The 27,500-nt window shown below is 38.2% G+C and overlaps 1 protein-coding gene across 1 annotated transcript in view; it reads left to right on the forward strand.

Annotated features, from left to right (window-relative positions):
* Nucleotides 1–27,500, forward strand: part of LOC143026010 (uncharacterized) — a 102,532-nt gene that overhangs the window by 11,926 nt on the left and 63,106 nt on the right. Inside the window, exons 3-4 of the mRNA XM_076185999.1 lie at nucleotides 6,373–6,725; nucleotides 16,211–16,326. Coding sequence (XP_076042114.1) covers nucleotides 6,373–6,725; nucleotides 16,211–16,326 — 469 coding nt within the window. The remainder of the gene's footprint in view (nucleotides 1–6,372; nucleotides 6,726–16,210; nucleotides 16,327–27,500) is intronic.

Here is a 27,500-nt window from a genome sequence, read left to right on the forward strand (position 1 = left end):
GTTCAACATTCTAGACACTCGCTTTTGTTTCTTTAGAAAATATACATTTACAGCACATTCTTTCTAATTTAAATCTGTCAATATTTTATTGGAGTTAGTGAGACCTCCCTACTTTAATCTTTAGTTTGTCATTTCAAGATATATGTACATTAGGTCTTACCTTCGAACAAAACTATATAATTTCACTTATTTCACACCGGCTATTTTAGGAAATTCATTCGTGGATAAAGGTTACCTAATTCATATCCTCTTATATTGACGAGCACAGTTTCATAAGTTAATGAATGCATATATACATATATATATATACATATATATATATATGTACATATATATGCACATATATATATGCATATATATATATGTATATACACATGTATATACACATATGTATATAAATATATGTATATATAAATATATGTATATATATATGTATATACACATTATATATATATGTATATACACATGTATATATGTATGTATATACACATGTATATATATATGTATATACACATGTATATATATATATATGTATATACACATGTATATATATATGTATATACACATGTATATACACATGTATATACACATGTATATATATATATGTATATACACATGTGTATATATATATATATATGTATATACACATGTATATATATATATGTATATACACATGTATATATATATATGTATATACACATGTATAAATATATATATATGTATATATACATATATATACATGTGTATATACATGTATTATATATATATATATATTATATATATATATTATATATATATATTAATCTAGCGTCTATTTATATCGCATATACCTTTTTTAATGCATCTTGAATCAAAGAATCAATCACTAAATCTTGAAGAATGTATTTTTGTTGAAACTATATAATTTAACTATAGAGTAAAAAATGTTACCTGAAATTTCAACATCACCTCAACTGTGTGTTAATCGACTTAAGAAAAGTATGAAACTTTGGTTAAGAAAGTTTCTGGAAAAAAAAAATGAAAGTTTTGTTTGTCGTATGAAGTTTTAATGAGGTGACCTAAAATTCTGATATGCATTTGGCTTTTGACAGATTCTATATTACGATTAGCAAGTTAATTTTGATTTCGTCATCATCAATTTGAATCATACGCCAGGTAGTGAATTGTTTCACTTCCGGACAGTTGCCGGTCGCAACAGTTTCTACCAATTCAGCAGTCCTTTCCCTTATCTCCCTGTGCATGTGCGCTGGTGGCCTAATCGGAAGCGTGCTGGTCTCGCGTTCGCGTAGATTTCTCACCATTCTCTTCATTACTTCCACCCTATGCTGTGCAGTTCATTATTCCTTTCATTTGGGATCTGCTACACAGGAGAAAACCAATTTGGCTTTCTCTTTCTCCACTCTTGTGGGTCATAAACTGGATTACTTTCTTCTCAAACCAGATGTTGACAATTGTCAGATGAAAAGACTTAGCCAGTTCAGAGTACTGGCCTCTTCGTCGTTCCTCACCTCAAGTCCCCAACCACTGTATACTCTGTCAGTCCCTTCTTATGATCAAAGTTTCTTCTCTTTCTCTGGTATTTCGCTCAGATCTCTGTCCATTTCTCAAAAAGCTTACGCTCTTTTCACGCGTATCGACTTTTTGCCGTCCACGACACGATGTCGTGCTCTCAAATTGGTGTCTATGGACGATTCCACACGTGGTCGTGACGTGAGAGAGCCTCCATAGACACCTATTGTTATTTGAGAGCACGACGTCGTGTCGTGGACGGCGCACGGCGAAAAGTCGATCCGTGTGAAACGAGCCTTACTTTCTTTCCCTCATCATAAACCGTTTGATGGACAAAAACACACGATGTTTGCCAATTTTTCTTCCCGGGTAAGTTTGATGGTCTTTTTTTTATACCACTAGTCCTTCTTACACTTACTACACTATCCTCTAAATCCTTTGATAGCGTTATCCACACCCTACTTCTTCCATTTTAGCTCAACTAGAGAGCAACTTGCAGCTCAGCCTCCTCCACCAACTCTCTTCCTTTTCCAGTCATTGTTCCTACATTTAACGTCCCAACTTTTTCCAGCTTTCCCAACCCTTTCTTTGGAAGAACTTCTTTAACCGGGTTCGCCCCCATCCCTGTGTATCTTCATCATTTGTCACAGAGGGAGGGCGAGGGCTATGCGGGTGGCAGGCAAGGTAAGCCAGAGTCTTTTCTGAGGTCAAAGGTCAAAGATCATGGCCATGGTTGTGGCTTGAGTTTTACTGCCAGATGCCATTCCTGACGCTAACCCTCCCCTTTCATTCAGGTTTGGGATTGAAACCAATTTGTACATGTATATGTATATGTATATGTACATGTATATGTATACGTATATGTATATGTATGGATATATGTATATGTATATGTATACATATATGTATGTGTATATGTATATACACACTGAATTGAACACCACAGCGTTTTCACAGTTATTAATTTTCTTCTTAATATTTTCAAGTTTCCTCACTAAGGTTCTAATCTTGGGAGGATGAGCGGAAACGAACTTTCCAAAGTTCTCCAATACTGTATGTATATGTATATGTATATGTATATGTAAATGTATGTTTATATGTATATATATGTATGCAAAGTAGGCCACTTGGAAAAAGAAACTAACGAAGCAAGTGCCAAGTGGTCTACTTTGCATAAGTGAACACACGTACCCGTGTTCTTATTAGCATATATATGTATGTACATATGTATATGTATATATCCATGTACAAGTACATGTGCATGTGCATGTACACACATGTATGTATATGGATATGTATATGTACATTTTCTTGAAGGTAAATTAGGTCGAAGGCTAAAGAGGGTTCATTTTTCTTATTTTATTGTGCGTATTCTCTCTGCAGTGCATATTTTTCTTTTCTCGTTCGTTGAAATTATCTAATAAGTTTCCGATGGTTGCCAACGTTTCGGAACTCCCTGGTTCCATAACAAAGGCGAAGTTATGGGTGTCGGGAGCTGGTTGTGTAATCTATATGGATATTCGTGTGATGTGGGCGTCGCTAATTTGCTGTTTTGAGCCCGTGGGAGAGCTCTGGGTGAGGTTACTTCATTATTGTCTTGACCTCTCCCATCGAGAATGGCTTTTTTCCCATCAGTCTTACAATCAGCAAGACTTGAAGGACACACACCTGGGCATTCGTTATAGGATGTGTAGGCTCAAAGTAGAGGGTCTCCAAGAACAGTACTCAACAAGGATCCCGTTTATTGTCCATTATGGCTGTCATCATGTCTAAGTTATTTCCCTTTAGTTGCCCATCGTGTGAGGTGGTGTAATAGATCCAAGATGACAGGTTAAGCGTCATGTAAGCTTTATTGTTGTCTTGCCAGTATATTTGTAGGGTCCACACTCCTCACTATTGCAGTGCTATTGGTAGACAACGTAGTGATCTGGTGATGTCAGGTCGATTGTATACAACTGTCTTTTTTGTTCTGTAATATATGTTGAGCTGGGTGTGTTTTGCAGGGTTGGTGGGATGACTAGTGATTTTTTTTTCGCCTGTCTTGTATTCAGTGTAAAATTTTCAATATTTTCATCATTAGGTATTGTCCTGTCTTTACTCGGATACCATTTGCCTAAAATCACCTGTTTTGTTCGGGGTACTTCACAGTTGGTGTACCCGTCGTTAAAGAGCACTTGAGTACTCTTTAAGAGTACTCTTTAATTCTTTATAGATCTCCAACCATGAGGGGCAGTTGGAGAATGCTCTCCTGGTATTGGCGCCAGTGGTGGAGAGCAAATAGAGCGAAATACATTTACATTGACCGTTTAAGTAGAATCCTGCGCTCGCTGGATTTATGTAAACCATTGTTAGAAAGCCTGATTCTTCTGCGGAAAGGGAGGCGCCCATGTTGATTCCTTCGTAGTTAAAATGAACTCCGGAGACATCTATGAAGCGATTCTTCAGGTCTAGTAATTCACTCAAGTCTTTTACCCGCACGAAAAAATCATCTATGTTTGCGGCACTACAGAAGACATGAACCTCTTCTAGGAGTTCAGTTTCGAAGGTACCCATGTAAGAAATTGCAGAACAAAACTCACAGAGAGCTGTCTACGTACGTTTGTTTGCACATTTGACCGTGAGGGCTGTCAAAGGGAACTCCGTACACAATGCAATTACAGCCCTTAGGCTCTTCTCGGTGTTGTTAATGGACATGACCTAATAGCTGGGTTCAACTTGGAGCTCACCGATAGTTTGAAATACCATTAAACTATTCCCAGTAGATAATATCAAACTTAAAGTAGATAAGCGTATCAGGTCCGTATTAGATGGCTTTCTCCTCACTTTCTCACTCTCATAATATCCATCCTCGTAACCTCCAATATATCTATCAAACATTTCATCTCAAACATATCTTGACCCCACCTTTCTAGGGCTCTTAAATTTCAATTTTCTGCCTCATAACGGTGCCGTGGAGCACAATCACCCATTCTTTGAGTTCAACATGTAATACCTATTTATCATGACATTTTCTTTCCCCCAAGGCATTTACTTGTTTCCTTTGCACTCTATTCTACTTCCATCCCCACTCCTCCATTCCCTGCTACCTGTGCCCCTAGATATGTCAAACGTTCCACTTCCTCCAGCTTTTCTCCTTTAAGACTTACTATATCTCTAACTTACAGCCAACACCTCACCTTGTTCACCTGACCCACTTACTTTTGTCCACATTTCCTCGTAGCTTTCTTCTCTCACATGCCTTCCCAAAATCACCCACTAACTATCTCATCCACAGACAATTAATGGTTCACCTTCCATTTCTTTCGATTTTCATTAATTGTTCACCTCCTATTTACTTCGACATTTGTTTATCATCTACAAGCCCCAGCCCATAACCCTCGCACTTACCTCCTTCACCACCCCATCCATGGGAACGTTGACAGCATTACATAACCTCGTCGCTGCCCCACCGTCTGTACCCCTTATTCACCTGTCTCACCCGTCCTCACCATACTCACATCATTTCAAAACATCTTTCAACATATTTCTTTATACTGTCAAGTTCCTAACCCCCTTTACTTCTGCTATCCTCTCTACCTCCTTCTCCATGCCTTTTGCTTATTTTTTGTACACCTCCCGTATGGTTCTCTGGTTCTACTTTGCAATCACTATTCATAAACACGCCTCTTCTCTTTTTCCAACGCCTTCTCCTCTCCATCCACCATACGCTACGTTTTCTTCTGCTCCCTTTCATCCTTCTTGGTCCATATCCTATCACTGAGCACTATCATTTCCTCCTTGAAACATTCCTATTATTCTGTTGCTTAACCACCTTCCACACTTCTCTTGGCTTCTCCTGATTGTCTTTTTTTTCTTCCTTCTCATTTAGTTTCTTTTCTCTCAGCAGTTAGGTACTTCCCTCCCTTTTCCTACTCCACTGTTCTTCCACTCTCAATGTCCCTTTATCGCGTAATGACCCCCTTCTCTCTCCCCTGAGAACATAAAAAAACTTGAATTCTTCATAACCTCTCGCTGGGCACTACTAAATAGTCCATTAATGCCTTCTCAACCTCTCACCTCTCCACCATCCTTTCTCACAAGCCTTGTTTCTTCTCAAACACTGTGTTTCACAACATAAACTCCTATTCTAAACACAACTCTAACATCTTTCCTTTTATACTTCTTATTTAGCACCCTGAACCTCTTTACCACTTTATCTATCGGCTCATATCCTAATCTAGCATTGGAATCCCCAAAACCACTACATCTACATTTCTCACAAAACTTTTTATGTACTTATATAAATCACTCAAAAATATCTAAACTCACTTTTTTTTTTTACTACCAGGACTGTATGCACTCACAGGTTACCATATTTCCTATCCAAATTTTGCGTTCTTCCACATTATCCTCCACTCCACCACTCACTTTCCGACCTCATCACTTACCATTGTAATCTATTATAATCCATTGTGGTTCAACAATAGATTTATCATCTCTAGTGTTACAAAATGAACTGGTAGGTAGGTAAAATGTAATGTTATGTATTTTCTATGTGGTTTCTATAGGAGTACACATGGATAAGGAGTTCATTCCCTAACTTTCTTTCCATTCTCAAAGGCGGAGCATGCCCACAGGAGACCCTTTGGTCCATATCTAGGTCGGATGCGAAAAAAATCATAATAATAAGTTGATAAATTAAAACAATAATAAAGTAAATTACAAATGAAATACATAAATAAATGCATAGTAAATAACAAATAAAATACATAAATAAATGGATGCATTTCTGCATTTTTCCTGTTTTGCTGTTTATCTTTTATCATGTTTCCTAAATTATTTCGATCACTGTTTGACCTTATCTGGTATATGCTTCTCTTCCAGGCGTGTAGCGCGCACAACAGCAACTGTGGAAGGTCTCACGGGAGGATCTTCCGGGGGCGCTGCCGTAGGCCCCTCGGTCAATTCCTCACGGGGAGCTGGCGCAGAAGCCCCCCCTAGAGATTCTTCAGGACCAGTTACAACAGAACGCCGCACGGGAGGCGCCTCCTTTTGGGGGGAAGAAGGCGGAGGAGGTGGTGTTGGAGGTGGACCTCGGGGAAGGTCATCTGAGGGTCTGGTGCGAGGACACTCTGCAGGAGAAAGGACATCAGGAAGACACAGAGTTACGATGGCGGAGAGACGAGGACCCTCCTACGAGGGGGATGGGAAGTCAGGATACGTCGTAGGATATTCAGGTATGTACTACACAGGGTTTCTATATTCTCTCCATCTTAGCGAATATGTATTAGGAAACAGAAATGGGTGAGTTTTAGTCACTTGTCACGAGATGCTGTTGTTGTTATTATTTCTATTGCCGTTGTTGTTGTTGCCGTTCGCTCCCTAGACTGCCTAGCCGAGCAGTCCTGTTGTGGTGTGTCTAAGGTCGGCCACACACGTGCAGTTTAAACTGACAGTTACAACTGTTCAGTTATAACTGTCAGTTGAAACTGCACGTGTGTGGGTATCTCAGTGATACTGAAATACCCACACACGTGCAGTTTCAACTGACAGTTATAACTGAACAGTTGTAACTGTCAGTATAACCTGCACGTGTATGGCCGGCCTACGTAAGATTAGGGTCCCATCCGGGGCTGGCATTATTCATCACTGAGCGTATACATTGCGAGGAATTGATCACGTGTACCTACACCAATGAATGAAAGAGCATGATGCAGCTGCAAACGGAACCCTTGTATAGTCTAGTGCAAAAGCAGGAAGTCCATCAACACTTACATGAATCAGTGACTTTGGTTTTCATGATGGATATGCATGAGAAATTTGTTACATCTGGCAAAAAACAGGTTTCTTTCATTTTAGATATTTTTTATGTATTGTACTGTGTTGATATTAGAGATATTCACAAAATAACACAACTGTCTATCTATATACCAAGAGGTTTTTCCCTCTTACAAGGGGGGTAGCCAAGGCAAAGTCACGTACCTGCTTCCACCCATTCCACTCCCCTCCACCACCTCCCCCCTCTCATCTTTGCTCCTCATGGATGATGGGTCATCCCTGCATCCCACCCACTGTCCTGGGTCAGAAGCAATGCAGCAAGACACAGTACATCCACAGCAAAGCCGCTTCATTTAATGGGCGGCCACCTACATGCAGAAAAAGAGAAGACGCGGAGATATCCCTTCAGGTATGGGAAAAAGTTTAGAGTGATGGTAATAGAAGAAAAGTATAAGCGTATTCGTACTTCATACTCGTCAACAGATTTGTTCTTCGTTCTCTTGAAATTCAGTTGGAATGTCACATACCACTTTTTTTTTTTTTTCTTTTTTGAAGATTGTCATTAAGGAGTTTGGAAATTATGTTGCTTTTGATTTTTTCTGTTGATTGAAGACGACCAAACTACATTTACGAAAATTAGATTACTATCACGTTTTTTTCTTCATTATTTGCTTGTTTGAAGAACCTTGAAACGCAAAGCTTTGTTTTGGTTAGGCAGGATGTGAAATCGTACCTGCCATTTTATTATTATTATCATTACTATTATTTATTTATCTATTTATTTATTTATTTTTACATGCTTATAGTTCGCAGGTTAGACGAATTTTCGGCCTTTTGCGATTTGTTATGAAACAATAACCCAAATCGTATAGACACAACAAACGAAATACTTTCCTCAAGAGAGCTTACCGCATTTTATCTTGAGCAATTTTTTTTTTTTTTTTTCTTTTTTTTTTGAGTATCGTGACGTGCAGCTCCGAAAGACAGATTTGGTCTCCGGACCAAAGTCTCTCTACCAACAAGAACCGACAGTAAAAGCAGCAACGACTGCAACAGCACTGTAGTCGAGAGGCCAAACGCAGAGTATGGGATCCAATATATTTAACGTTTCGCCCAGCAGGGCTTCTTCAGTTATTTGTGAAGAAGCTCTGCTGGGCGAAACGTCAAATATATTGGATCCCATACTCTGCGTTTGACCTCTCTCCTACAAGAACCGACAGCTCTTAATATTGGAAGTTGATGACAAAGATCGTCCCAAAGTAATACAACACAGGTTGCATTCCAGTTTCTTCCCGCATAGATGTATGGGAATGCCCGTGAACTGTTGCCGGCCGCTGTGTAGAGAGATTTCAGTCATTAAAACGCGAAGCAACAATTACTCTCCAGGGTTGCGTGTTTGGGTCAAAGGTGATTTAAAGTGGCATGTGGCCTTCCGTGTCAATCCCCAGGTGATTATCCATCCTTTACTTAAATCTAATTTGGACAAATTTACGTTGAAGAAGAAAATAGGCAAGAACTGGTTTACCAAAAATATACTAGACTTAGCAACCATGTAGTGAATGCTGAAACAATTCGTTGTTTTAGGAGAAGATTAGACAACTTTATGAATAGGTATAAAACTGGTATGGGGCATAGAAATGCCTAGTGTAGGCCTTATGGTTTCTTGTAGTCATCTTCATTCTTATGTTCTTTAGATTTTATTTTTTATATGGTTTAAAATCACACACTCCCCCCCCCCCCTATCGGGAGGCTAGTACGGTGCCCCTCATAGAGGGATTTGTAGCGTGGAATTTAATGATCCATGCCCTTGGTTCAACTTCGCCGGTGGCAGGATTCGAACCGCCCTCACCTCGACCTTCGCCGCAAGTAACGACGCCCTAACACACTCAGCTCAGAAATGATCACACAGTTTCCAAGGGCTTCACCAGAGCCGAATGTTGAGAGTTCGTTTGAATAAAAACGACTTCGACTACAATGTTATATTTTTCAAATCTCCAAATATTAAATTAATTATCTTTCCGTCATGTAGAGCAAAGCTAAATGATGAACTAAGATTATAAACCTATGCGAATGTTAGACACATCGTTGAAATGTTTTTAGAGAAGTCCAAATTTCTGTAAGCGAAGTTATATTCTAGTTATTCAAATAGATGTTGGAGGTAGAATGTGTGAGGAAAAATTGCCCAGTGTGATAGCCCCTTTACGTGGATATAACGTCTCAGTTAGCTGAAATACTGATGAATTCTTACAAAGCTCATACATATGGCTGAAGACATTTCTTTTACCTTAGCTTTCCAAATAGCTCTGATAAGGAGTGACCACCTTTAGTCGTTGGAATCAAAATCAGATCATTATCATTTTACGCCGAGACCTCAACCTAATTAGCACCTTTGATACTCAATTTAACACCATTAGAACGATTATGTATTTTCTAAATTTTTATTCTAGCTAGTACCAGGTGGTTCTATTCAGGTGAAAAGTGCATTTAGCACAAAGCATAACCCGTTTTGTCTCTAGTTCAAGGGTTCTCAGCCTTACTTGGCCCATTCACCCCTTTCACCATTTGTCTGAATGTCATTCCCCTCTCCTTTCCAAGATTGTATGTTTCAAAAAGTACATTCTAAATGAATATGCAAATATTACTAAAAACCCTTTTATTTGTTTCAAATTAGTATATATTTTTCCCATATTAATATAATTCCAGCCCAGGTGACAGGCCAGATAGGCCAAAACCTATAATTGCTTTCCTCACCGCGTAAACTGACTGTGGTCACAAATCACCCCCAGAAAACCCAAAATTCCCCCCTGGGGGTGAATTTCACCCCTAATGAGAACCCCTGCTCTAGATGAATGTTCACATGATTTTTTAACAATCTAGAGAAAAAAAGTGACGATTACAAGTCACACTCTCTATGGTGTTAATCAGTAAGAAGAGAAAAATTCACATTTCCTCTAATGATATGTTTCATTTGAAACAAGACCAACGAATATGAAGGTCATTGGGTAGTTTTGACCTGAGGAGAGACTGTTTATTGTAGATGACCCCGAAGAAGGGCCCACAGTGGGGGAGGGGGAGTGGGAAGGGGGAAGAGAGAAGGGGGAAGGGGGAAGGGGAAGGGGGAAAGAATTATTGCAATTGGTTCTGCAAAGTTACACACAATATTTCTAGTGGAGGGGAAACCCCATACCAATTTGGACCCAACTTGCCTTCCCAAACCCAATTTCAAGATTGGAAAGTAATGTTATTGGAATGTAGGGCTGGGAAGCTGGTGAAGACGGGTAAAGGCAAGAAAAGAACTTTTTTTCATAAAATATGTAAACGTATACATATATTCGCATGCACGTATAGAAATACGCACAATCAAATGCGCGTGAGAACACACACACACACACACACACACACACACACACACACACACACACACACACACACACACACACACACACACACACACACAAGCACGAACGCACACACACACACACACACACACACACACACACACACACACACACACACACACACACACACACACACACACACACACACACACACACACACACACACACACTTGAACACACACACACACACACACACACACACACACACACACACACACACACACAAGCACACACACACACACACACACACACACACACACACACACACACACACACACACACACACACACACACTCACACACACACTCACACTCACACACACACACACACACACACACACACACACACACACACACACACACACACACACACGCCTACACACCTTGTTGGTTGATACTTTCCGCATGGCAATTTTGTGATCCAGGGTTCGATTCTTAGCGATGGAGCCCAGTATGTATGAGCCTGTAATATACGGAGGTTATCTCGCTTCTATTAAGTAAACATAAAACTAAGTTAATCCTTTCTTCTTGTTAAAAAATTGAGTAACCTTCGTACCTTCCGACATGATTATTTATTTACCTGAGGGGAACTACTTTCCTTAGGAATGAACAATCTTTGTTGGGTCTGTCCCTCAAAACTCTTTTCTTCCCTCTGCGGGAAACCGTATTCGTTCTGTTCTCAGGAGATTTGATCTAGCTGAGGGAAACACGCTCAGCATTGGTGGGGCTGCCCGGCATGCATGTTGTCACGTGACTTACTGATGTTTTTTTGTTTTTGTTTTTTCAAGAACGAGATGAGAACATTTAAGAGGTAGCAGAGCATTACGGCTTGTGATATACGGGTGTTGTAGTTTGGTTTTATTTTTCTTTCTTTGAAAGTTAATTCATCTTGCAAATATCTACTTTCTTGTAGTATCTACTAATGTAGCGAAGCACTATATTTGGGGAAATAGGCAAAGAAAATATGATCAATATTTCAAGTTTGGATATGTTAGGCGGGGTATCAATAGATGCTAAAAAAAATCAGTTGTCTTCAAAGACGAAAATTGGTCTTTCTCCAACGACAGATGAACCTTATGAAAGTCTTTTGTCACGAGGGATATTGCAATTACGTCATCAGGACAACTATGACGTCATCTTTCCATCCGATTAATTCCTCTCTAACTCGAAAATGCCGTGAGACTTGAAGACCTTCCTTTCGCATGCCCAGTTGTTCCTCCTCGGGATCAAAGGGTAAAAAGCATACTTGATGTTCGAGAGGGGGTCCAAGTCACACAAAGGGACTGGGTCGGCTCAAAAACGGTATAAAAATTCAAAGATAATCTGACTTTTGCTTGCATTTCTGTAGACTCCTAGGGATCTTTTGTACAGACGCCTTCGACACACACACACACACACACACACACACACACACACACACACACACACACACACACACACACACACACACACACACACACATATATATATATATATATATATATATATATATATATATATATACATTTATACGTGTGTGTGTGTGTCCATGTGTGTGTGTGTGTGTGTGTGTGTGTGTGTGTGTGTGTGTGTGTGTGTGTGTGTGTGTGTGTGTACTTGTCGAAACGTCGACATTATAATGACCCTGATCCAACCCATGTTTTACCTGCCATCTTTTCTATTCATATTATATATATATATATATATATATATATATATATATATATATATATTTGCTGGTAACCACTAAGGATATATGAATATATGTATATAATATATATATGTATATTCATATATATATGTATATATACGAAAGCGCTTGGGATATATATGTTTTCTTCCGATATCCTTAGTGGTTACCAGCAAAATATGTATATCACATGTTGTTAATAGTGATATATCTGTATATATATATATATATATATATATATATGTGTATACATGTATATATACATGTATATATATATATATATATATATATGTATATATATATATATACATGTATATATATGTATATATATATATATATATATATATATATATATATATATATGTAAATATATATGTATATATATATATTTGTATATATGTATAACTCCGTCACTAACTGCTTTAATCCCTTCTCTGACCCTGCCACAATCGCAGTGTCATCAGCAAACAACTGGGTCACCTCCCATTTTCCTCTATTTTCTTTAACAATCTCCATTCCTCTACCCATTGCCCTCGCCTTTACCTCCCGCAGCACCCCGTCCATGTATAAATTGAACAGCCATGGCGACATGACACAGCCCTGACGCAGTCCCACGTTTATCTTAAACCACTCGCTCTCTCCGTTTTCTATTCTAACACGGGCTCTATTACTCTCGTAAAAACTTTTGACTACCCTTAACAGGTCTCCCCCAATCCCATGTATCTGCAGTACCTTCCACAGTGCCTTTCTGTCCACACCGTCATGAGCTTTTTCCATATCCATCAAGGCCCCCCCCCCCAAAAAAAAAAAATCGTTACCTTTTCCCAAAGCATTCTCACATATGTCTTACCACAAAAATATAATCTAAGCAACCCTTGCCTATCCTAAACCCAAACTGTTCCTCACCAATTACTCCTCTTCCTGTCCTAATCCTATCGATGAAAACCCTCCCATAAGCCTTCCCAACTACACTTGACAAACTGATCCCTCTGAAACTACTACACTCACATTTGTTCCCTTTTCCATTGTAAAACATAACTATACAGACACTCCTCTAATCCTCTGGCATTCTGCCTTCGCTTAGACACACATTAAACAACCTCACCGGTCAGTCCACTATTACTGTACCTCCCGTCTTCTGATACTCTGCATGACACCCATCTAACCCAGGAGCCTTGCCTCTTCTAATCTTTTCTTATTTCTCCTCCATTTTCCTCTCCCATCACTGCCATTTTCTTAGCGCCTCCCACTGCTATTACATATCCCTCCCTATCCTCCTTCACATTTAGCAGCTAAGATACTCCGCTTATCTTCCCCCTCGCCGCCTCCTCTTCCGTCAAGAGCTGTATATCCGTGCCTTTTGTCTTTTCTTCTCTACTTAACCCATCGCCCCTTCCTCTCTTGATTTCCTTCTAGGACATATTTTTATTGATTTCAAAAATTTCTGTTATACTTCTCCACACCTTTTTGCCTCCTTTATCTTTCGTTTTGCTTTTCTTTTATCTTTATACGTCTCATATTTGTCTCTCTCGTCCCAATTTGTAACCAGTCACTAAATGCTCGCTTCTTCTCTTCTACTACCTTCTCCACTTCATCATCCCACCATTCACTATATATGATTAAACAGCTTTCCCTACGGGATTCGAACCCAAGGCCATGTGGCACTAGACCGCATCAAGCCAAATGTGTTACCGACTGTACCACGGGCTGGATGTACGACAGAGACCACTCAGTTCCCCTAAATCATCTTCCCGAGGCGCAAGTATTTAGTCTATTTAATGGAGTACGCAATTCGTTTTAGGGAGCCATCTGACAAGTGTATACTCATATCGCCAGCTTGATTAGATCATTCTGTCTACGGGATGAATGTCAATAAAAAACCACATGGTTTCCCAACATTATCTCCTTTGATGTGGTTCCATTAGTGTATTCAGCCATACATTCATTTGCTTATTTATATATCTAATTATTTATGCATGTATTTATCTATCTTTTTATTTATTTATATCTGTATCTATTCATTTATTCATTTAAGTGTTTTTAGAATTATTTGTTAATTTTTCATATATCTATTCATTCACCTGCTCATTTATGTATTATCTAATTATCTGTTTGTCTATCTATTTACCTATTAATTGATTGATTTATCTATTTATTCACTTGTCTATTTATTCATTTATTTATATTTGTTTATTAATAATTTATCTACCTATTCATTCATTCATTTACTTATTCATCTGATCTATTTCTCTATTTATCCATTTATCTGTTTATCTACTCAACTTTTCAGCTGTCTACTTATATACTTAATCATCTATGTATTTATTTGCCTATTTACAAATTCATCTACCTATAATTGTAGCAATATTTAAGTAGTTAATAGGCTAATTGAGTTGACGTTTTATTTCATTGGGCCGCATTACTTTATTTATTGGAGATCCAGGAATAACATTATGCTTACTAGAACTATACGCAAATAAACCCCTGTGTGTGTGTGTGTGTGTGTGTGTGTGTGTGTGTGTGTGTGTGTGTGTGTGTGTGTGTGTGTGTGTGAGAGAGAGAGAGAGAGAGAGAGAGAGAGAGAGAGAGAGAGAGAGAGAGAGAGAGAGAGAGAGAGAGAGAGAGAGAGATATGAAGGGTAAGAGAGATACGGACAAATAGAGAGGAAGAGAGAGAGAGATAGAGGGCAAGAGATATACAGACAAATAGAGAGGAAGTAACAGATAGAGTGAGAGAGAGAGAGAGAGAGAGAGAGAGAGAGAGAGAGAGAGAGAGAGAGAGAGAGAGAGAGAGAGAGAGAGAGAGAGAGAGAAAGAGAGAGAGAGAGAGAGAAAGAGAGAGAGAGAGAGAGAGAGAGAGAGAGAGAGAGAGAGAGAGAGAGAGAGAGAGAGAGAGAGAGAGAGAGAGAGAGAGTTAGAGTTAGGCAAAGAAACAGACACAGACAGACAGACAGACAGACGGAAAATGATCGTGACGTGGAGGAGGGGCAGATGTGTACGAGAGGTAAACAGTTTCCTGCCGGTTTCCCTTACATCTCTCACCAGCTTCCTTTAATAATACTTAAAAAAGGCTCATTTCGAGCCTCTGTTATAAGGACCCGCCGTCCAGGAGGAACCATAATAAGAGGGAGAGAGGGAGGGGGAGGTGGTGAATGGGAGAGGAGTATGTAGGGATCAAATAGGTGGGAGTGGGATTATGTCTTTTAATTTTGGCTACCCCCCCTCGTAAGGGGGAAAAAGCCCTTGGTATATGTATGTATATATGTATGTATATATGTACATATGTATGCATGCATGTATGTATATATGTATGCATGCATGTATATATGTATGCATGCATGTATGTATGTATAATAAAGGCTTAATTTTTGTTAGCCTACAACCAGAAGAGAAATGCATATAACACACATACAGAAAAGTGAATCAGTAACACTTATGATATCTCTTTATAAACAAAAACGTGTCATGAGCTACGATACAGTTCTTCCACACTTCACTAATACGAAAAGTATTCACGTGTAGCTGAATATTTTAGTAGCAAAAGTTAACGAAAGATGTTTTTTAAGTGGTGACAATCTACTATATTTTCTGATATTTATTTATCTATATATTTTCCTACTATATTATCCAGCCACAATAAGTAAAACAAGACAAAACAAAACAAAATAGAATAAAATAGAATGAAATAAGATGAAATAAAATGAAATAAAATAAAATAAAATAAAATAAAATAAAATAAAGTAAAATAAAATAAGATGAAATAGAATAAAATGAAATAATATAAATGGAAGTGTCTGGGAGCTTGTTTTCTCCACCGTTCAGAGAGCATCAATTCAGAAGTCAAACACACATGAATGTTCTTGTTTGTTATTCCTGCAGGATACATCCCTGGGTTTGTGTACCACTACGGCCAGACCTTCGGCAAGGCAGCTGAGGACTGCATTTCCCTCTTTATTCGTCAGCAGCAACTGCGAGGCTCAAGGGCTGAGGCCGAGGTAAGTGCCAAGATGTGGCACTCCATGTGTGGCATCATCTACTTCATTATCTATAACTCTGCGTCTCTGTTTAGCGCTGTGGTACATCACATGTGGCATTATTTATGTAATTATCTGTGTGACGTAAGCGGAGTAGGAAACACAGGAGTCTTAGTCTTGAGTTTATTCCCGACTAGTTTCGCAGATATGCTTTTTCAAAGGCTAGTCAGGAATAAACTCAAGACTAAGACTCCTGTGTTTCCTATTGCGCTTACGTCAACCTGTTAGAATGTCTCAACAATTATCTGTGTCTTTGTTTCTCTATCTAGCATTACGGCACATCATGTGTGGGATTATCTACTTAATTATCTATAACTCTGTGTCTCTGTTCAGCGCTGCGGTACATCACATGTGGCATTATTTATATAATTATCTGTGTCTTTGTTTCTCTACGTAACGTTACGGCTTATTATGTGTGGCATTATTTACTTAATTAACTATTTCCATATGTCTCTGTTTCCCTTTTTATCTATTTGCCTATTTATCTAATTATCTATATTTATTCATCTCTTTCCCTATTATTCAATTTAAATTTCAATAGAAATAGATGAATACATAAATTAATAGATAAATGAATAAATATATGGGAGGCTGAGTCAGGTTACGTGTAATATACGTACAGTGAATATGGTTGCGTATAAATGTAGACATACATGATACATGTATAGAGAATATATTTGATATAGATGCAGATACATTTATCACACTTGTGAATACTTAATGCAGATATACATATTTTGTTTTTCTAAACACTTTGTATATAGCTAATGGGTCTTAGTCATGCTTACGTGCACAAATATGCAACGGCCCCTTCCAATGGACCTTAAGGGATGCGGTTGCAACAAATGAAGACTTGTGTAGACCTAGAAGCAATATGAATGATTCTGTATTGAGTCATGTAATTCTAGGTGCACTTTGTTGTGATAAGATCACTGATTTATGATAAAGCTTCTTCGATAATCGTAAAATATAAGAGATACACATTATCACCCCCAGACTTCGACTAGATGGCTAATCTTCAGGTGGGCCACCCTTGGGTGATTATACTTCAGGTGGACCTTCAGGGGTGACTGTTCTTCAGCCGAGCTGTCCTGGGGGGGGGGAGGAGAATTGTTCAGGTGATTACAAAAGGTCTTCATAAAGGGAAGGCCACTCGAGCATCTATCCCTTATCTTCCAAAAGTTTCACCAATGGTTTGGAGATCTCGTGCGTCAAGTCCAATATGAGTGAAATGTAGGAGAGTATATGAGACCATAAGGCCTACACTAGGCAGTTCCATGTCTATTACCACCTGTCATCCCTATCCATAAAGTTATCTAATCTCCTCTTAAAACAACCAATTAGCACCATGACCTTTAGATTTGAATATAAGGTAATATTTATAATCACAGCTTACATGAGTTGTAATATATGAACATGAAAGACTCAAAAAAGATGAACATTAGTTCCGAATCGATACTATTCAGTAAATCCGACGAATCGTAGCCATGTTTGATTCTATGGCCTAGAGATTCCCTTAAATTTGATTAAAATTTCCTCTGGCGTTATGTCAGTGTCACACTATGCGGCGGCGTCGGATGCGGCCAGAGTATAAGAAATTTTAATTAGCTTAATTAAATCACTTTTCGATAATCAGAACTTTGTATAACGAGCACCGTCTGGCCCTGGTTAACAGGCTATCGTATCCTTTACAATTTAATGGCTCATGAATGAGACTTTTCTATAACCTACAAGAAGCAACGGCGACACCGGACTGTATGACACCAGCCTAATACCCGTCAAAATTCTTCTTAATGCGACGTGAAAGCAATCGAGTTAACTTAATCGCAATACTTGTGCGACCATTCACGACCTCACTGTTCTTCATAGTTGAATAAGGCTGTTTGGAGCTAGAATATAATTGTCATCAGACTTCAAGGGATCAGTATACCAGGTATTCGTATCTAAATAACATCATCATTCAAATATTATTTTTCTACTTTTTCGCGCTTGAATCCACAGGCTCTGCCATTAGCATAATTAATTTTGTTCCAGATTAATTAGCTTTCTTCTCAGAAGCAAATGATTAATCCTGAAGATTATTAATGAGTAAAAAAATGTGTAGTCTGTTCGAGGTAACATTTTCTATTAATCAGTTCTTTATCAGTCTTGGTGCTGATTGGACAGAGCTCACGTGACATCAAATAAATGACGTAACGTTATGAACTGTATTAATTATCATTTTCTTGATATAACTTTTATGAGGAAAGTTTCAGTTTTATAGGGCATGGTGATCAGAATTTACATTATTTGTATAAGAATATCAACCTTCGAGTTCACCATTGAGGTTACTGGGGATTATTATGAAAAACAGGAGTAATGAAATGCAGTGATACAGTTTGCCTCTTGTAATCAAATTTAAGGAGGATTCTTGTGGATTATAGTACAAGTAGTAATACACTGCCCGTGGCCACGTTGATGGGCCGCCACTAATGGATTCAGTCTGCCCTTTTCAAATGACGATGCTATAGCTCTCGGCCTGAAGGTATTTAATAAAAATGAAAATAAAATAATAATAAAATAAAATAAAAAAAATCCCCTGTTGTCCTTCTAAATCCAAATATTATATATATATATATACATATATATATATACATATAAATAGATGTATATATACACATGTACATATATATGAAGCAATACATACATATATACATACAGGCAAGGTTAAAAATAATGATAGTTTGAGGTCGACCTTTTTTTATTAGGACATTTTCAGAGTACGCACATACATGAATGTATACATACATACAAGTTTACATACATGCATACATACACACACACACACACACACACATACACACACACACACACACACACACACACACGCACACGTGTATACACACACACACGCACACGTGTATACACACACACAAGCACACGTGTATACACACACACACGCACGCACGTGTATACACACACACGCACATATATGAATATATATATATATATACATAATGTATGTATGCACATTTACCCATATGAAGCAGTACATACATGCATGGTTAAAAAATAACAATTTGAGATTGAATTTTTATTAGGACATTTTCAGAGTACACACATACATAAATGCATACATACATGCATACATACAAGCTTACATACATGCATGCATACACACACACGCACACACACATATATATACATATATATATATATGCACACATACACACATACCCACATGTATGCAAAAATACATATACAATACATGCAAGCATACATGCGTACATACATACACACATACGTACATACACACATACACACACATACATACATACATACGTACATACATACATATATGCTTATATACATGCATACGTATGTGTACACATACACACATGCATACAAAATACATACATAATACATATATGCATATATATATGCTTATATACATGCATACGTATATGTACACACACATACATGCATACAAAATACATACATAATACATATATACATACATATATGCTTATATACATGCATACGTATATGTACACACACATACATGCATACAAAATACATACATAATACATATATACATACATATAAAATACATACATAATACATAATACATACATACATACATTACATACATACATAAATACATAAATTTATATTGCATACATAAATACATACATACATACTGTACATACATACACACATACATATATACATACATACATACATACATATATACACACATACATACATACAAATACATATACATATATACACACATACATACATACATACATATATACACACATACATACATACATACATACATACATACATACAAATCCATATATACATACATACATGCTTATATATATATATATATAATATATATATATATATATATATATATATATATATATATATATATATATATATATGCATGCATGAATTCGTCATATATGCACTTACGCCTAGTGGGGGAACGTCAACATAAGAAAAGGTTTAAAACTTTGAAAATAACTTCGGTACAGTGACCTATACTTCGTATTCTGGCGACCACGAGATGATTTTATGCACGAGAATGTCTCCATGGTAAATGCTGACATCATCAAAGTGAATATTATAAGACGGTGTGGAGAAAAGCCCCGTCCGCGAATCTTCCCTCCGGACTGCACCGAGTGTTGAAAATACTATGATATTGGGATGCATGAGCCTTACCCCCTTCAGCCCGGTGTCGCTCCTTATCGATTTTGTTCTGGTTAGCGAGAGACGATTGCATGCAGCTGAAGCAGTGAACTCGAGACTCATGATCCTCGTTATCGATCGCGGCCGTTCGGCGTCCGCCTTTTGCGGTTTCTTCAGATCGCCTCCTGTCCTTGGCTACGGAAACTCATCTAGAAAGTGTGTCACTGTGTTGGCGGGCTTAAGGAGGCTCTTTGGGAACGAAACTTGAAGAACAGATGAAGCCAGGGAAGCATCTGTTGACGACAACGTCTCAAGTTCTCCCGGAAGACTGAACTGATCATCCCTTGGTTGGAAGAGAAAAGAAGAACAAGAGCACGAAGAGAAAAGAAACAGAAAAAGAGAGGACTAGAATTTCGTCTGGTTCTGGTAGTGTCTCTATCTTGGGACGTAATTTCGCAACAAGGAAGTAGATTCACAAAGATGGTAAAGGGTTAGGAGAGAGCGTGGAAGCTGAGTATATACTCAGCATATTTTATGAGTAAATATTAACCTCCAATCATAATTGTGATTCGTAGGAATTTCATTAAAGTTCCGGAAATATTGACTATAAAACTGAAGCATTCAATTACCCTTACAAGAAAAAAGAAATTGATAAAAGTTGATAGAAAAATAAATGAAGTAATTGAATAAGAAGTTTAAAAAGAAAAAGAAAAAAGTAGAAGTAGAGGAAGAAGCAGAAGAAAAAAAAAGAAGAAGGAGAAGTAGAAGTAAAAGCATAAATAGAAAAAGAAGAAAAAGAAGAAGAAGAAGAAGAAGAAGAAGAAGAAGAAGAAGAAGAAGAAGGAAAAGAGGAAGATGAAGAAGAAGAAGAAGGAAAAGAGGAAGATGAAGAAGAAGAAGAAGAAGAAGAAGGAAAAGAGGAAGATGAAGAAGAAGAAGAAGAAGAAGAAGGAAGAGAGGAAGAAGAAGAAGAAGAAGAAGAAGGAAAAGAGGAAGAAGAAGAAGAAGAAGAAGAAGGAAAAGAGGAAGATGAAGAAGAAGAAGAAGAAGAAGAAGAAGAAGAAGAAGAAGGAAAAGAGGAAGATGAAGAAGAAGAAGAGGGAAAAGAGGAAGATGAAGAAGAAGAAGAAGAAGAAGAAGGAGGAAGAGGAGGACAAAAAAGCAAATAAGAAATTAAAAATCATTGAAGAATTTGAGGATGAGAAAAAGGTAAACGAGGAAAAAGAAAAGTTAAAGAAAAATGAAGAAATATTGAGTATTAGAACTATGAAAAACCGAAAACATGGAAATGAGGAAGAAGAAAAAATAAGAAAACTACGAAGATGAAGAGAAATAAAAAGATGACTACGACGACAAAGAAGAAGGAGGAGGAGAAGAAGAATAATAAAGGAAGAAAGAAGAAGAAGAAGAAGAAGAATGAGAAGAAGGAGGAAGAGAAGGAGGAGGAGGGAGAGCACAAATAAGGGGAAGAAGAATGGAAGGAGTAGAAGGAAAAGGAGAAGGAGAAGAGAAAGTAAGAAGAGGGGGAAAAGATGATGCCGAGAGAGAATATTTTGGAATTGAATTGACAGCCGACCCTTTCAATGCACCGAAATATTTAAAGTTTTGTCAGAAAGAAGCTGCAAGGTGTACCTCTCATCTAATCTATTCGGATGTTTGTGCATATGTGTGTATATGTGTGTGTGTGTGTGTTGTGTATGTGTGTGTGTGTGTGTGTTGTGTATGTGTGTGTGTGTGTGTGTGTTGTGTATGTGTGTGTGTGTGTGTTGTGTATGTGTGTGTGTGTGTGTGTGTGTGTGTGTGTGTTGTGTTTGTGTGTGTGTGTGTGTGTGTGTGTTGTGTATGTGTGTGTGTGTGTGTGTGTTGTGTATGTGTGTGTGTGTGTGTGTTGTGTTTGTGTGTGTGTGTGTGTGTGTTGTGTGTGTGTGTGTGTGTGTTGTGTATGTGTGTGTGTGTGTGTGTTGTGTATGTGTGTGTGTGTGTGTGTTGTGTATGTGTGTGTGTGTGTGTGTTGTGTATGTGTGTGTGTGTGTGTGTTGTGTATGTGTGTGTGTTGTGTGTGTTGTGTATGTGTGTGTGTTGTTTTTGTGTGTTTTTTTTTTTTTTTGTGTGTGTTGTATATGTGTGTGTGTGTGTGTGTGTGTTGTGTATGTGTGTGTGTTGTGTGTGTGTGTGTGTGTGTGTGTGTGTGTGTGTGTGTGTGTGTGTGTGTGTGTGTGTGTGTGTGTGTGTGTGTGTGTGTGTGTGTGTGTGTGTGTGTGAGAGAGAGAGAGAGAGAGAGAGAGAGACAGACAGACAGACAGACAGACAGACAGACAGGCAGACAGATAGACAGAGACAGAGAAAGAGAACATAAGAACATAAAAAATGAAGGAGACCATAAGGCCTATATTAGCCAGTTCCATGTCCATTACTACCTATCATCCCCATCCATTTAAGTAAATCCCAGTTCAGAGGACTACGTCAGGAGCTTCAGCTTACAGATTGGGAGGCAAAATTAAGCGAGTGACCTGTAGATAAGATGTGGGAAACGTTTCAAAATACGATTACTAAAATGATTCATACTTGCATCCCGTTTAAGTACAGACGCCCCCAAATCAGGCTCGTCCAAAATGGCTTGACATAGAAACTGAAAAAAAGGATTGCTAAAAAGAGACAGGCTTACACGAAATACAGGTGCTCCTAATGATTATCATAGTTATGTAATAATACAGAGAGATTTAACAAAGACAATAAAAAACGAAAACAACAATACGAAATAAATATCGCTGATAAATCTAAAGAGAATCCCAAAGAAATCTATAGTTACATTAGAGATAAAATTGTTATTTGGAATCACATTGGTCCACTATTATCTGCTGACGGTCAACTTGAATATTCAAGTAAAGGAATGTGTAATATCTCAAACAACTGTTTTAGCTCAGTATTCGTAAACGAGGAACCTCAAAGTGAACTACAAACTGAAACCTGTAAAAAATCTAGGATGAACTTACTACGGTAAATATAACAAAAGAAAAATTTAAAAGGCGTATAGAGAAACTCAAAGTTAATAAAACACCAGGGCCTGACGGTTGGCATCCAAGAATCTTAAAGGAAGTGAAAAATAAGATTATTGCTCCATTAGAAATTATTTTCAAGAAACCCATCATATCCGGAGATGTCCCAAGAGAATGGAAGCTAGCTAACGTTACTCCCATATTCAAAAAAAGGTAACAAAAAGAAACCAAATAACTATAGGCCTATAAGCTTGACTTCAATCATAGGAAAAATGATGGAAACTATCATCAGAGATGCTATCGAACAATATTTAGAAAGTAACTGTTTGATAAATGATAGCCTGCATTGATTCAGACGAAAACGGTTCTGCGTGACCATCTTACTCGAATTCTACAACAGTCATCTCGAATTATGACAAAAGAAACAATATATGTTCAATATATCTAGACTTTGCAAAAACTTTTGATACCGCCCCGCACGAAAGGCTACTTACTAAATTAGCTTCACACGGAGTAAGTGGTAGCCTATTAAGTTGGACTAGTAATTGGTTGAATGATCGAAAACAGAGCGTTGTTTTAAATGGCAAAATTTTGGAGGGAAAAATGTTACGAGTGGAGTTCCTCATGGTACCTTTCTTGGGCCACTTCTATTCATAGTATATACAAGTGATATAGACCACGGACTAAAATATATTGTCTCCAAATTTGCTGATGATACAAAACTGTGCGGAATGGCAAATGATCACTGAAATCAGTTAGATATTCAAGAAGATTTAGATGAATTATAGCAATGGTCTGAAAAGTAGCTAATGAAATTCAACAAATAAATACAAGGTAATGCACATAAGTAAAAATAACAAAGTACGATTACAAGTTATTTGGAAATTCGTTAACAAAAGTGGTTAGTGAAAAGGATCTCGGCGTAATTATCAGTAACGATCTCAAATCATCTAAGCAGTGTATTTCAGCATTTGAGAAAGCAAATAAGATTCTAGGACCGATTTCGTGATCTTTTGACTTCAAAACTCCATCACTCATTAACAAGCTATATAGATGGTTAATTCGTCCACATTTGTCTAATTGAAATCCATTACTACGAGTTCTGCTCTGTTGTCTCAACATAATGACCTTGTCTGCATCACCCTTGTTAAAGATCTTAATACATTTGAATACATCTATTTGATTATACCATACTCTACGTCTTTCTAAAGAGTGTAATTTAAGATGCCTTATCTTGTCCATAAGGTAAATTTCCGAGCCTGTGTATCTGTTTGAGAGAGAGAGAGAGAGAGAGAGAGAGAGAGAGAGAGAGAGAGAGAGAGAGAGAGAGAGAGAGAGAGAGAGAGAGAGAGAGAGAGAGAGAGAGAGGGAGAAAAGAGAGAGGAAAACTTATCCAGTATTTAATTTCTACTGACGCCAATTTATCCTTACCGTCCTGCCGACTGAAATAGAATTATCAAAGCCTTAGCCTATTCATGGAGTTTAAACATAATCTTGATTAACCTTTTCGCTACGTTGAAAAATATACATTTTTTCGGTCACTAGACGCTTTTATTAAATTATGGCAAACCTTATCGGCATTGGAAGGTTTAAAAGGTGTATTAATAACTACCAAAGGGATTCAAACCCTTGATTTTGGTTTTTTGGTTTAATGTATTACTAGACAAGGGCGATATACATCACGTTACGATGGTGTAACTTGTCCCTGCAGTTCTGCTTGTGACTCTGCGATTTATCTCTGACAGCAACAAATTTCCAAAACCAGAAGTATTAACTTTTCGCCCTGCGCCAAAATTAACTATGGGTGTCTATGGGTACTTTGGCACCTGGCCGTGACGTGTGAATGCGTCCATAGACACCCATGTTTATTTGAGAGTACGACGTCGTGTCGTGGACGGCGCACGACGAAAAGTAGACACGTAGGAAACGGGCTTAAACCATTCTCTTCAAATGTTGTGAATTTCAAAAACTGGAAGTCGACTCCGTTTATAGTATTGTAAGGAGAATTTAATAATGTGTCTAATATTCGTATATGTTTAAATTCTCTTAATTCGTCACTCAGCTTCTGAATATTTGACGCAAAGGTGATTTGAGATTTGGAGATTCGCAAAATGAAAGATTGTAAGCTAAGTAGCATTTTACTCAAACGAACTCAGTTGAAGCACGTATGTGTGACAACAGATACAGTCTACAGACTGAAATCAGTCCCATTCTGCTTGGAGACGAGGTCATGAGCTCAATTCCATAAGTTTACGCGTGACCCAGAAATCCGACGCAGCTGTGTACATAAATCGTGAACAATATCTTACCCAGTGTGGCCCGTTTATATACCTAAACCCGACACAGCTTGGCCAGGGTGTGCGCGGAAAGCCCCCGAACGAAAACTCCGCGGGGAAATATTTCAAGTCAGTAATCACAGAAATTAGGAACCTGTCAGAAAACCAGCGATGAGAATGATATATGGTCACCAGAAAGTTTCCGCAAAATACCAGGTTCCGAGTTTTGCGAAAAGGAAAACGGAAGGAGGGTTTAAACGCCCTCAAGTGACTTTGAAAATAAGGAAACTTGGTATAGAAAGACCGGGAAATTCCCTCATCAAAAAGAATAAAGGGTGGAAGGGAAGAATTGGGTCCAGAAAATCATTATCGTCATTAAATTGTAAAAGAAGCCAAGGTATATAATCATTATGGAAGTGAAATTCATTTTGTAAACAGAAGAACGTGGAAGCAGCTAGGATTGGGGCTAAGTTGGAGTTCGGTTTTGTTTCTAGTTTGGGAGTGTTAGGGATGGATTTCGGTTGATGGGATGGTTGTGCTTGTGCTTGTGTTTGAGCTTAATGGGCTAGTGTTTTGGTTATGGTTGTGGTTGGGGTCAGAGGTGGGGTTCAGCAGAGTATGGGTTTTGGTTTTTGGTTTTGGTTTTGGTTTTGGTTCTTTGGTTCTTTGGTTCTTTGGCTTTGGGGTTGGCTTTGGCTTTGGCTTTGGGGTTGGCTTTGGGGTTGGCTTTGGGGTTGGGGTTGGCTTTGGGGTTGGGGTTGGGGTTGGGGTTGGGGTTGGGGTTGGGGTTGGGGTTGGGGTTGGGGTTGGGGTTTGGGGTTTAGATTTAGGATTTGGGTTTAAGTTAGGGCGAGATTTGGGGTTGGAGTTGAAGATAGTGTCGTAGTTAGGGTTGGTTTAGGGTTAAGTTGGGTTTGAGATTGTGTCCGAAGATGACGTTGGATTCAAAAAGTAATTCAAGTGACAGTTCTAGTATATTATTTCTAGTGTTACATAAGTACCAGTAGCGGTGGACGTGTTGCTAGATTAGGTTTAGTATACTGGATGACTCGAGGCAATAGATGGAATACAGGGATGATTTGTCATCCACGAGAAGCTAAGATGAGAAAGGGGGGAAAGGGTGGTGGATGAGAGTGAAATGGATGGGAGTGGGTACGTGCCTCTGATATGGCTACCTCCCTTATAAGGTGGAAAAATCTCTTAGTATATAGAGGACGGTGATGGTGAAATGGGGATAATGGTGATCATATGGTTTATATTTTTGATGACAATAGTGCTGATGGTGGTACTGAGTGACCAGCGATGGAGGTTTCAAAAGTAACGTACGACTACATGTAGTAATGGTATTGGGTGACGGCGGGAGTGGCGATGGCAATGGTATTGGTAGTGGTGATGGTGATGAAAGAGCTTCATGTAAAATGGGAAGAGAGAAAGGTGCGAGTACAGGAGAATAAAAATTTGCTTTAGGAAGCCAGGGAAATGTTCGGTTTGGAGCTTTGAGAGTTGAAAGATTAGGGTACGGGATTGATGGTGGAAGTTTGAAGCAGGGAGGTAAATGGAGTGTGTAAGGGTTATGTAAAAGGTACTCGTGCGCAACAGCCTAGGGTCGAGCAAAATATCTCATAATACGAAGATACATTCACAAGGAGACCGTGGAAAGTAGTATTTAACGAACGGAATAGAC

The sequence above is a fragment of the Oratosquilla oratoria genome, chromosome 6 (genome assembly GCF_046742065.1).
Source record: "Oratosquilla oratoria isolate Oo_2021 chromosome 6, ASM4674206v1, whole genome shotgun sequence".
In the NCBI taxonomy this organism is placed as follows: Eukaryota; Metazoa; Arthropoda; class Malacostraca; order Stomatopoda; family Squillidae; genus Oratosquilla; species Oratosquilla oratoria.